The sequence below is a fragment of the Bos mutus genome, chromosome 10 (genome assembly GCF_027580195.1).
Source record: "Bos mutus isolate GX-2022 chromosome 10, NWIPB_WYAK_1.1, whole genome shotgun sequence".
Lineage (NCBI taxonomy): Eukaryota > Metazoa > Chordata > Mammalia > Artiodactyla > Bovidae > Bos > Bos mutus.
The window spans coordinates 7,174,639-7,187,521 of record NC_091626.1 but is presented as its reverse complement, the minus strand read 5'-3'; the positions used below and the strand labels follow the sequence as shown (position 1 = coordinate 7,187,521).

The 12,883-nt window shown below is 47.2% G+C and overlaps 1 protein-coding gene across 1 annotated transcript in view; it reads right to left on the bottom strand.

Moving 5' to 3' along the window:
* Positions 1-12,263, bottom strand: part of IQGAP2 (IQ motif containing GTPase activating protein 2) — a 307,540-nt gene extending 295,277 nt beyond the window's left edge. The window contains exon 1 of the mRNA XM_070377236.1: positions 11,919-12,263. Within this exon, the coding sequence (XP_070233337.1) occupies positions 11,919-11,964 (46 nt within the window). The 5' untranslated portion in view covers positions 11,965-12,263. The remainder of the gene's footprint in view (positions 1-11,918) is intronic.
* Between the last annotated feature and the right edge of the window lie 620 nt (positions 12,264-12,883).

Genomic DNA, 12,883 nt, shown 5'->3' with positions numbered 1-12,883 from the left:
TGTTCTTTGTGGTTTTGAGGGTTCAAAGATTTTTTAAATAAAAATATCTATGCCACTGCTCTACCCCAAAACAAACAGAATATCTAGGGCACAGGATTCAGAGAAAGAGTGTTTTCTTTGTGAAGCTCCCCTAGAGATTATAATGGGCAGTGAGGTTGACAACTAGGAATTAGATGAGCTCTCAACTGAGATGTGATACAGCATGTGCAGTTAACCTAAGAGGGTGCCCCACTGTTGATACTGAGCGGCCCTGGGAGATTTCCTCCGTCCCAAATGATCCCAGCGGCCCTGCCTTCCACTCTTCCCATAGTGAAGTGTTAGCCGCTCGGTTGTGTCTGACTCTTTGCGACCCCATGGACTGTAGCCCACCAGGCTCCTCTGTCCATACGGAATTCTCCAGGCAAGAGTACTGGAGTGGGTGGCCATTCTCATTTTCACCCTTGCCCTCAGTTTCTCTCCCCAAAGGCAACCTCTAAAAACATGTTTGCATAACCTTCCAGAGGTATTCACGAGTACACAGGTTAAGTCCGTCTTCCTGTTTGGTTGCTGGGTCTTGTTTGTCCTACTCAACAGATCAAAGGTGCACATTTGCAGAGATTTCAAAACTACTACAGAGAAGCACACTATAAGCTCCATTTCTTTCTCAAAGGTCACTAGTCAAATGTGAAGAGTCACAATCGGAGCCTACTTTGAAGGATAACACATAAGCACAATCCTCCCAACTGCAGGCCGATTCAGACTGACAACACCATATATTCTATTGCAGAACGGAGGAGAACTCTGAAACTGTCCCCAGAAGCAATGCCAAAGCAAGGAAAGGGTTCTTATGTCCCTGGTTCTTGTGGACAGGTGACTGTCTCTTTATACATTCTCTTTAAATATTTTCTCCTTTGGAAAATAAAACTCATTAGTAGATACAGAACAAAACCAAGAGCCTACTGGTATCGGCTGTGTAATGATCATTTCTCAGAAAAACTTTCTAAGAGTTCAGTATGAGCAAGGCTTTGGATTTGATATGGGGAGGGGAGCAGAGTTTAGGGAGTGGGTGAAAGGAGAATTCATATTCCATGACACTGATGATGTGACTGACTTATTACCCCAACCTTGTGAAGCCTGCCTGGCCAGCCCCGGGCCGAGGCAAAGAATGTGGAAGTGATGGACATACCAAGGACCCAGGGAGGAAGCAGTCAAGTCTGGCTAATTCTAATACAGAAGGGTCAATAGGAAACATTGGTATGGGGGAAAAAACACAAAAACTGGTAGAAGAAAGCAGGGAAGGCAGAATGAACGAGTAATCTGACTGTGGGGCCACACAAGAAGCAGCCAAGATTTTCTACATAAAAGGCCTCCAGCATCCCAGTTATGCCCATAGGCTGAGCTTCACCTCAACTTTAGGCCCATGAATCTAAAGCTTCATTACCCTTCTAGAGGCAGTAAGGCCTAAGGGATGTCTAATGAACCAGCATACTTCCTCCTCCTCTTCCTCAACCCCTCTTCTAAATCCCCACAGCACTAGGTAGACCAGAAGGTTGGAGGACCCTCTCATTGAAGTCAGATTCCACAATGTGAATTAGGCATAAAGATTAACACTATTTCAAGCAGTTCCTTCCTATCTCAATACTGTCACGAACGCTTGGGCTCTCCAACCCACAGCAACGATCAACATAACCCTGAAGGGGATAGCAGGATGCCGAGTAACTGCAGAGCAACAATCCCTCACTCCGGTATGCTAGTGACAATTCCACAATCACTTTTAAGATGACAAAAAAATGCAGTGCAAAAATCCAACCCAGCATCCAACCTTATTTGGTAACATTCAACAATAGAGTATGTTAGGTTTGCTTTTGCTTGTTTTTAGTATACACGAAGAAGAATTTGGTCCCCAAATTGACAGACCAACTCCGCCTCCACAGAGATAACTATTTCCCGTGAGTTTATACATTCAAGAAAGCACAGGATGTTTATAGCATTAATTATATGTAAATTTTTAAAAATGTGTGTGGAGCCAAGATTTTAAATCCATTTTCTGTTAACTTGAGATGAGGGCAATGAGGTGGGAAGGCAGGCAAGAGGCAGCAGAGATGAGGGCGATACCCCTCCCCTGACATTCAAGTGCTGATGCCATGGAGACACATTCTGAAAGAGCATTAAATCATTTAACCCTCTGAGCACGCACTTTCCCATCGGCACTTTACAGGACAGGAAACGGAGGCACAGAGAAATTAAAGTAGCTTGCCTAGGTTCCACAGAGGGTGAAGGCAAGTCTAAACTCAACATTAAATACTTGCCTGGCAGTCAAATTCTTGAGATTACCTTTAATTTAACTAAAGATAATAGAAACAAGTTCCTCATTCAGACCAGCAATGCAATGCTGACACTTTAAAGCAAAACCTGTAATAACAGCAAACATAGTCTGAGTGTCTTCCTAGGTACCAGGATTCCAGGTTACCAGTTAGGTACTAAACCTAAGCATTACTTAAGTATTTCAAAGATCTGCTGCTTCAATAACATGCAAATCAAGTCCATTTATAAGAAGATGACTAAGGAATTGCCTTAACATTACGTAAGACTGAGTTCACAATCAGGCAATAAAATAAGAGAAGTGAAGTTAAATTATTGGGAACTATTCTACCTTAAAAAGGTTGAAGGCAAAAGGGGCAGGGGGCAGCAGAGGATGAGATGGTGGGACAGCACCACCGACTCAATGGGCATGAAATTGAACAACCTTGGGGAGATAGCAGAGGGCAGAGGAGCCTGACATGCTGCAGCCCATGAGGTCACAGAGAGTCAGACACGACTTAGTGACTGAGCAACAACAAATATACCTTAATTTGCAAAAAAAAAAAAAAAGACATAAAAACGTCTTTCTTTAGAGATTCAGGAGGAACAGGAAAAGACGAACAATTAAAAGTCGTCCTCTTTGGGGATCCTAAGCAAAAAATCAGAGGACTGTCCTATGTTTAATCAAGAGCAAAAAAAACCCAGACCAATAGTTTCCTGTAATGGGGGCATGGTCTGAATGCACTAATTCCTATCAAACAGTATCTCTGCTAACATACTCAACTGATCTCAAAGTTGGGAATGAATGAAAAACACTTTTAAGTTGTCCTGGAGCGGGGGGAAAAAAGAAGAAGACGACATCTTCCAACCCTTACTGTCCAGCCCCACCCACACCTACAAGGACTGCAGTCCAGAATGGCCAGGGCTGAGACCTTCCTTATTACACAAACAGGTTATCCAGCTCACTCAGCCTTCCCCACGGCTCCAGAGAGCACCACCTACCCTTAGGCATCTCTGGGGAGTTGACGTCACTTAATCCCTAGTCAGTGGAGATTTGGGACTTTATCATCTAAATCACATTTGTTTCCCAGAAGGGAGAAAAGCAACCTTAAAGCCACACTGAAACAGATCCTATACAGTAAACACAAACCTGGACAGAAATCAATGCCAGGGTTTGTATGCGGTGCTTGTGTGTGCTCAAAATCAAACACACAAGGAATACTGTAAACAAAGCATTCAGTAACGTGCTCATGTGTTTTTACTTACTTGACAAAAACCTGCCAGCCCTGTGGAAAGGGTAATCTGTGTATTAGGAATGCTTTTTCACCCTTGCACTGGAGCACCAGTGCATCAGGAGTTACATCAGGAGTGCCTGGAGGGCTTCTGGAAAACAACTTAGAAGGTCTGGGTGGGGAAGGGACTTCACCTTTCCCTCAGGTTCTCAGGGGATGCTCTGCAGCCACATCAGGAAAACCACTGCACTGACCGCAGAAATAGCTGTCAGTGCCTTTGGGCACCTTGGAAAGAAGGGCCACACACAACCCATGACTGTAAAACTAAGCGAGAGTCCAGGGAGAGCGGTGTCAAACGGGAGGGCCTGCTCATGAACTGGAAACACGGTATTTGCCACTTTCAAACTGAGATGTTCATCTTGTGGATGCCCTAAATCTCCAGTGAAATTTGATAAGAAAAATTATCGTTAAGTCATGGGAGGATGAGTTGTATAAATTGGGGAGAGGTGGAAGAAGCCCTACCCCCTAGATAGTCTGGTTGTCAAGGTCCTTGCCTGGCTATAACTACATTCTCTTTAAAAAACAACACCTGTTTTCAGAGAATTCAGAGAATCTGCCTTCTGAAATGGCTTAGAGTTAGCTGTCTACCTGGCTGGAATCTCCTGGGCACCAGCGAGGCTCCAGATCTACCTCTCTTTGGGTTCGCTGGATGCCACCCGTTCCAGAGCCGTCATCAGGATTTACGTCCATCGTATCCTAAGTGAAACTATAAGACAAACCTGACCGGTATAAACAGGAGCGCGATAAAGGAGCCTCTGAGCAACGAGAGATAGGGCACCCCCCCAACACATACGCAAACACACACACACCCAAACTTCCCCCACCCTCTTGCTGCTCCAGGCCCTGTGCGTTCCAACCACACCCACATTCACACCATCCCCCACTTCACCAGGTCACCTGCCCATAAAACCTAATGGAAACTCTCAAAGAACAAAAAGATTCTTCAGGGAGAGACTAGATTAAGCTGCTCTCCTCAAGACAGCACTGTCTTTTGTTGCCTACAAATAAAGGCTTCCATGATAAGTTCCCCTCTGGCTACCCCTCCCTCCACAGGACCTACCCACACCACCTAAACATCAACCCCACCAAACAGCCACGCAACAGGCCCACTGGAATGCCTTTCCATTTTCCTTCCTGACCTCCCTCAAGGCTGTGGTCACACCCTTCACGAGGCACCCCATTTCCCCATCCAAATCCGTCACTTGTGTCTTCGCTTCCACGGAACTTGGAAGCACACCAATAAAAGTAGAGGCATTACTCTTCAACTTCCAGACTGTCTTATAAAGTGTAAGGCTGTAACCATTTTCCTTCATCCCCAGGGTGTTGTGCGTGTCAGATACTCGATTATTGAAATCACCACTGTGTGTTCAGCACTATGTGCCAGACTGCACACTCTTGCGAGTCCCTTGGACTGCAAGGAGATCCAACCAGTCCATCCTAAAGGAGATCAGTCCTGAATATTCACTGGAAGGACTGATGCTGAAACTCCAGTACTTTGGCCACCTGATGCGAAGAGCGGACTCACTGGAAAAGACCCTGATGCTGGGAAAGACTGAAGGTGGGAGGAGAAGGGGACGACAGGGGATGAGATGGTTGGATGGCATCACCGACTCAATGGACATGAGTTTGAGCAAGCTTTGGGAGTTGGTGATGGGCAAGGAAGCCTGACATGCTGCAGTCCATGGGGTTGCAAAGAGTCAGACACGACTGAGCGACTGAACTGAACTGTACTGCCAGGAACATTGGCCACTGTCACAGGAATGCAAAACATCATCCTTCAAGGTATAGGAGAAAACCCCAAGGCTATTCAGGCAGTTAAGGGCCAAGTCAGGATTTAAACTCACATCTACTCAATACCAAACCTTGTGCCACTTCACTGACATTGTTCTGCCTTTTAAGGGAGAAAAACAGAATGGAATGGTAAAGTGAAACAGCACTAGCTCACTGGTTAGTGAACCCACTACAAACCTCTGTCTGATTTCTCATCAACCCTAGACTTTAACGCATGGCCAGTAGCCTGGCAGGCCACAGTCCATGGGGTTGCGAAGAGTCGGACACGACTGAGCGACTAACACAGAACATGTAATAAAGTGTTTTACAAATTATCCTATTGGGAATCACTGGAGCATACCATTATATTACGGAAAAGCCTTTCTTTCATTTCAGTGCCTCACGATGAGATGGCATGTCTCTACATATACATAAATTGGTTGGATGAAGCCAGGATATACTCTATAAAAAGCCCATGTATTCTTTGATGCTTTTCCTTGGGGGGGTGGGGGGAGGGCAGTTAAAGAGTAAAATAAACTTGAGAGAATCCTGCCCACCTTTTAAAAAGAGTACTTTTAAAAGAGCACACTATCCAAATGGTCACAGGTTTCTGCAGTTTGATAAAATCAGGACAAACACCTGAAACAGACAGAAAGAAGGAAGGACACGTCCTTGGACGAGTCAGAGAAGGCAAATTGGCAGCAGCTGGTGAGAAAGACGGACGGGTCTGGAAGCATCAGCTTCCAACCCCCGCACCCCTACCCCCTGTCACGGATAGCTGTGCGGTTTTGAGACAGTGTCATGGGCTTCGGCTTAGGGAAAACCACTGGTCCTCTCAGAGGTAATAACAAGGAATGGTAACAATGGCACACGAAGCACACAAGCACTTGGTAACTCCACCAACTTCAACTCCACACCAGGTGCTGGCGTGCCTACCCTGTAGGGCTTACCCGACTCAGATCAGAAGTCGAATAGCCTTTGTTTGTCTTTGGTTGCCATGTAGACTTGGTAGGCACTAGATTTGCTTGTACACTAGCCTTGTAAAGAAAATGAGCTGTTGAAAAGCTTATACCGTGGGAAGGTGAGGGGCAAAAGCAAACTAATGGTTCCTTTGAGAAAAAAGGGGTTCGCTAACGCCTGAAACAACGCTAAGTTCTCCAACAAACTGGGTATTACGAGCTTAAATGCTCCCAAACAAGTCACTGGGGCTGAGGACATATGTGATTAAAGTTAAAAGCATACTAAAAGAACACTTTAGCTGGTGACCTGAAAGCACCTTCTGAAAAGCTTAACCACATTAGTGCATGTAGGAGGAACTTCATTTTTTTGTCTATTACAGACTGCATCTCAGGGCAACAGTGCGCACACCCCTCCTCCATCTTCGAAGAAAAACACAGACAGACTGTTAGAACCAAGCTGCCCAAAAGTGAAAGTGAAGTCGCTCCATCCTGTCCGACTCTTTGAGACCCCATGGACTGTAGCCTACCAGGCCCCTCTGTCCATGGGATTTTCCAGGCAATGGTACTGGAGTGGATTGCCATTTCCTTCTCCAGGGGATCTTCCCGACCCAGGGATCGAAGCTGGGTCTCCCGCATTATAGACAGACGCTTTACCATGTGAGCCACCAGGGAACTCCTTAAACACAGGTGTATTCAATCCTGTTTTATACACCTGAGATTAATAGTTCAGAACTTAATTTTCTAGTACTGGGAAAGCAATAAGAAGCTTAGTAGTGCCGACCACCGAAACACACCAGTCACCAGGTGATCTGGAAATCTCATCATGCAGACAAGAGCATCAGACACTAAAAGTACCAGCCAGAACCTTCTCCTGCAACACACACACAAACACACCCATGCTGGGCTTATGTTACACTTCTTTAAGAGAAGCAAAGAGTGAAACACTGATCATTTACAACATTTCTCATGATTTTGCAGAGGGTAGAAAACCACAGTTCCTGGCACAGATACATTGATTACTGACCCACACAAGGCACTTAAACTTTGACTGGATCATCAGTGATGAGCAAAATCATCTTAGTCACAAGACCCCTCTCTGCTATGGCTGGTCTTTTAAACTGTCAAATAACTGGAAGAAAACTTTTGACAGATCATGGTGGCAGCGTGTCCAGCAAATACATCATAGTTTGTTACAAGAGCATGAAAGTTATCTGCAAATCATTATCTAAGCATAAGTTCCACTTAAATTTAGTTTTGACTGTAGAAAGACTCTCTGGTTGTAATGTTCTACTCACGTCTGAATTAGTACAGCGGCTTCGCCCTTCTCGTTTCCACATCACCTCTACAGAATTGTGTTAGGGAGCTAATACTCCAGTTTAGTTCTGTAGTAATGTCTTAAAGGGCTTCCCTGGTAGTTCAGTGGTAAAGAATCCTCCTGCCAATGTAGGAGACTCAGCTTCTATCCCTGAGTCAAGAAGATTCCCTGGAGAAGGAAATGGCAGCCCACTTCAGTATTCCTGCCTGGGAAATCCCATGGACAGAGGAGCCTGGTGGGCTACATCCAAGGGGTTGCAAAAGAGCTGGACATGACTTAGCGACTAAACAACATCTCAAAAAATAACTTCATAGGTTGCCAAAGGAAGTGGCCAATGTGGAAGAAGCAAGGATCAAATAGAAGCCTATTTAGTTTTAATTCAGTGCGCCAATGTGCAAATCAGGAACACTTTAGCAATCTCTCATGTCAGAAATCTGAGAAGGGAACCTTGAAGAAGAACTCATTGAGAAATCCCTCAAGAACAACACACGATGTGGTATTTCACAGACCCTCAGCCTGGTAGAGAAGAGAGACATCATAACAGCCCTGAACTGAGTTAATTTACTTTGTACAACAATTACTGAAATAAATGTCAATTCAAGGGGAGGAGAAATGGCAGAACATCAGCCCAGATCTAAAACAAATATAACAGCTTAATTCAAACTACCAAAGAGCTGTTTTTAAAGACCAGTCTCAAATATGTTTTACTAGGAATATGCAGCACTGGAATTTAAATTACTACAATATATATAGGATGTATATATTGAGAATATATATATCCCAATAGGGAGTCTGCTTATCTTTAAATGTTGGGGATGAACCCGGCTTGGTATAGTTCGAGGTTTCATTGAACCCATAACTCACCAAACCCACAAACAAGAAAAAGCACTGCCGTATAATACAACACAGCAAATACAATCCTGTATTCTCCTCTGTTCTTTCTGTGAAAAGCCCAAAGCACTATTTTCAGTCCTGTGTTGACAGAAGGCCCAGAAAGCCAGAAACCGTATATTCTAATACATTATGCCGTCCCCTTTTGCGTGGATAGTTGATTAGGTAGTATCTATTAACACTAAGGTGTATTCCACTAGACATCATTTTTAAAATAAACTATGAATGTCCTCACACATATAAGAATTTAGATCTTGCATCATTTTATATAAATGATGCTATGACTAAAAATATTTGTGAGGACAGACAGAACAGACTTGTGGTTGCCAAGGGGAAGGGAGGGTGGGGGAGGGATGGAGTGAGAGTTTAGGATTAGCAGATGCAAATTATTATATATATATGGATAAACAACAAGGCTGTAAAGCACAGGGAACTATATTCAATATCCTGTGATAAGCCATGATGAAAAGGAACACAAAAAAGAATGTATGCCGCTGCTAAGTCGCTTCAGTCGTGTCCGACTCTGTGCGACCCCATAGACAGCAGCCCACCAGGCTTCCCGTCTCTGGGATTCTCCAGGCAAGAACACTGGAGTGGGTAAAAGAATGTATATATATAACTAAATCACTTTGCTGTACAGCAGAAATTAACGTATTATAAATTAACTGTATTTAATAAAAATATATACATACATATATTTGTGAAGTCGTTTTTCCATCTGTCCACTAGGAAAACTATTTCACTGCTTTGTGATCGCCCATCCCCCAGTTTGAACAATTACTTCCTTCAGTCTGCATCTGATGAGGGGAAAACCCAAAAGTATAGCCCCAAATAGTATCTGACCAGCACTAGTATCGTTGGAGTAAGTACACGGACTATCCTGAATGAAGGAACATAGCAACACAGTAAGCTCCCTGTGAGTTACACCTTGCGTGTCAAAAGCATTCAGGCTGTGGTCTCTAAGTGGTATTTGTCCTCACACAAAATAGAAAAGCCTGTTTGCTTTTCTAACTTCTCCATGAAAGAGAACGTCTGAAATATACGATGTGTATGATACAAATCTTCCCCAGTGGCACCGTGGTAAAGAATCTGCCTGCCAATGCTGGAGACACAAAAGACTCGGCTTTGATCCCTGGGTCAGGAAGATCCCCTGGAGGAGGAAATGGCAACCCCCTCCAGTATTCTTGCCTGGAGAATCCCATGGATAGAGGAGCCTGGCAGGTTACAGCCCACGGGGTCGCAAAGAGTAGGGCACGACTGAGCAGGCAGACACATTATACACATACCACCTTCAGCTCTAGACCTACTTGCAGGAAAATGGTGGTAACAGCAAGTGACCTCCTCTAACAAGACACTCAACTCAAACAGTGCCGTTTAGTTCAGGAGATCTCTAAGTGTAGCTGTTGATCTGAGGTTTCATTCAGCTGATGTTGTACCTTTTAAACAAAATAATGATATTTAATGCAATAAAAAGAATTCATGAACATACACCATTTATGAATCTGGTATCAAACTCATAGAAGTGTTCATTTTAAGGACATAATAGGCTATTGTGTTAAAGCCTTAAGAGTTCAGGGCGGTCATAAAGTCTGGAAATTGGCAACTACTTTCCATTTTTTACTATGTCATGTGACCAAAGAATGCCTTCCGGGGGGGGGATTCCAAATAGATGGTACACCACTCATTACATCAAGCTTCTAAGTAAAGTTAGACCAGGATTTCCAAAGCAAGTGGCTACACAGAATGCTCTTCACACTTACAGGATCTCAACCTACTTGACAGCCAAGTCTCGGAGCACTCTAAAACCGCAGGTGCATTGAATGAAAACCAAGTGTCATCACAGATGCTCATGTAGGGAAATGGGTGGAAATGCAGCATTAACGCACTGCGTTCTTGTACGTTTGCCCAGCACACTCAACTAGCAAGGCACAACACCGAACAGATCATGGTTTAAGATATGACATCAAAACCCCTTTTTCAATGCATACTTGCCTAGTTTCCACACATTGTGATCATCTTATAATTTGACACAATGAAGCTGCCAGACACTCTGGGAGCTTGATGTATCCAGGACTTTCACCAATCTGATGAATGGCTGACATCCTCTGGATGAACACATCCCAGCTCAAGGAACTCTGCCCTCTGAGTGGTTTAGCAAAGTGCAAACTCAGGCTGCAGAGGGCAGGCCTGGGGTTAAGTGTTAAATGCATCTCCCTAGAGGCCAGAGGCCGCAGCTGACTCCTCACTGGCTGACACAGGAAAGGTCACCTGGGAAAACTCATCTCTGATGTTCCCTTCCAAGGCCCCAGAGGAGAGAAGCCAGGGTAAGCAGGCCGACTACTCCCTTTTTATGAGGCAAGCCTGTGGCCCTCACGACAAGTCAGAACCACAAAAGGTAACCTTGCAGCAGGAATCACCACCTTAACCCAAACCTGCTACCCCTGCCACCAAGGCCAGCCCGGGCAAAAGATTAACCTGTGATCCGCGACCATGGGTTCACCAACCTTGTTGAGAAAGAGGGAACGCGCCAACTTTCTGTTTGTTTTAAAGGAAATACTTCCTGGCACATGTTTGGTAAAGACTCTGAACTCTGCACATGAAGCCACGTGGTTGGATCTAATCTGGCTCTATCCACTGAACGATCAGCCAAAGCAACGTCCTTCTGACGGTAGCCCCTGGCGGGGTAATCGACAGGGTCTCATTCAAGTCACGCGGCTCCAACCGGATCCCAGGGAGCCCAGCGCCGCGTCCTGTCGGCGCTGCAATCCTCCCGCGCGCCGCACAGTCCCCGCAGGGCCCAGGGGAGGCGGGGGACGGAAGGCGGGGTGGGAGGAACTGGACCGGAGGTGCAGCTTTAAGCTGCAGCAGGAAAGGACTCCCAGCTCCGGCGGCCCAGGTGAAGCTCTAGGGGGCCGCCGTAGAAGGAGATGCCAGGCCTTCCAGGAACGCTGACGCTGCCACTAGCAGGATGCGCGGGCACACTACTAACGGAGCCCACCTGTAGCCACAACAAGCAAACTTTCCTCCCCTTCTGAGTTGGAAGAATCGGGTCCCTAACGCCACCCCCTGGCCCGAGCCAGCAATGGCTGGGAGCTCCGCGGGATCCTCACCTGATACCCCTAAACCCCCAACTCGGTGTGTTTCAGGGAGCAGACCCAGTTCTGCCTCGCGCCACGGTGGAGTGTGCAGGGGGGAGGGACTGGGGTGCCAGCTGGGTATTATGACTGTGGGGAGAGCCGGAGGACGCCGCTCACTAGCCTTTGCAACTCCAACTCCCAACTTTGCCAGCCACCCAGCCGCTGCCCCCCTGTTCCTCTGCGGCGCGCACTCGGCTCCCCCGGCTTCTCCAAGCCTTCCTTCGGGGAGAAAGCCCCCAAAGTCAGCGGATCCCCGCGCGCCCAGAGGACTTACAGCCATAGCGAGGTCTCTGCAGGGACGGCTGGTCCTCGTGGGGCATCCTGCGAGACTCTGGGGGCCCGCCCGGGGCGCGCCCCCCGCGGCTCCCCTCGCTGGCCAGGCTCGCCGCTCCGCGCCCCGCCGGCGCGCTCGTATCCGGCTTCTCGCTGTGCCCGCCTGGCCGCCCGAGATAGGCGCCCGGCTGGCTCGGTGCGCCCTCGTCAGCGCCCGCAGCCGCCGCCGCGCGCTGACACCCGGGCAAAAGTGAACTCTCTTCCCTCGCTCGCTCTGGGCCGCCGCCGCCGCCTCCCGGGCAGGTTTCCTTTCTCCCTCCAGCCCGACCCCGTTATCCACCGCGCTGGGAGCGCGCGCCGCCGCGCAGCGACCTCTACCGCCCGCGGGGCGCAGCGCCCGGGCGCCTGGACCCGCCCCCGTCCGGCCCCCGGGCTTGGAGGAGGGGGCTACGCTGCTCCTGGGCGGGGATCCCCTGCAGCTGGGGCCCGCGGCCGCCCCGCCTGCTTTTTCACTTGTGGAGCGTTAAGAGGGTGGAAGTGAACCTCCGCGGAAAAGAGCAAGAAAAACCGCAGAAGATACAGCCAGCCCCAGCCGTCCGGGGTGTTGCTCAGTTACAGAGGGACAAACAGCGTGGTTCCTTTTCCTCTGGGGAGATTGCGCCTTGACTTTTTTTTTTTTTTCGCTGCAAACGTTGTTTCTGTGACTCCTTTTCTATAAAATACAGGGTTCCCCTTTCATGACCAGAAACTGAGAGTGTGTGTCTGTTGGAGGGAAAAGATAAACACTCCCCGAGCAACCACTCAAAACACCATCCTGGGCTCACCTTCGGCCCTCTCCCCTCCCCCAAGTACAGAACTATGGCCCAGCCCAGCTGGGGTCGACACCACAAAAACCTTTTCCGGCTAAGCTTTTAAGGAAATTAAACTGCATGTGGCAGTTTTTAAAGTTTGGTTTTTAGTTTTTTT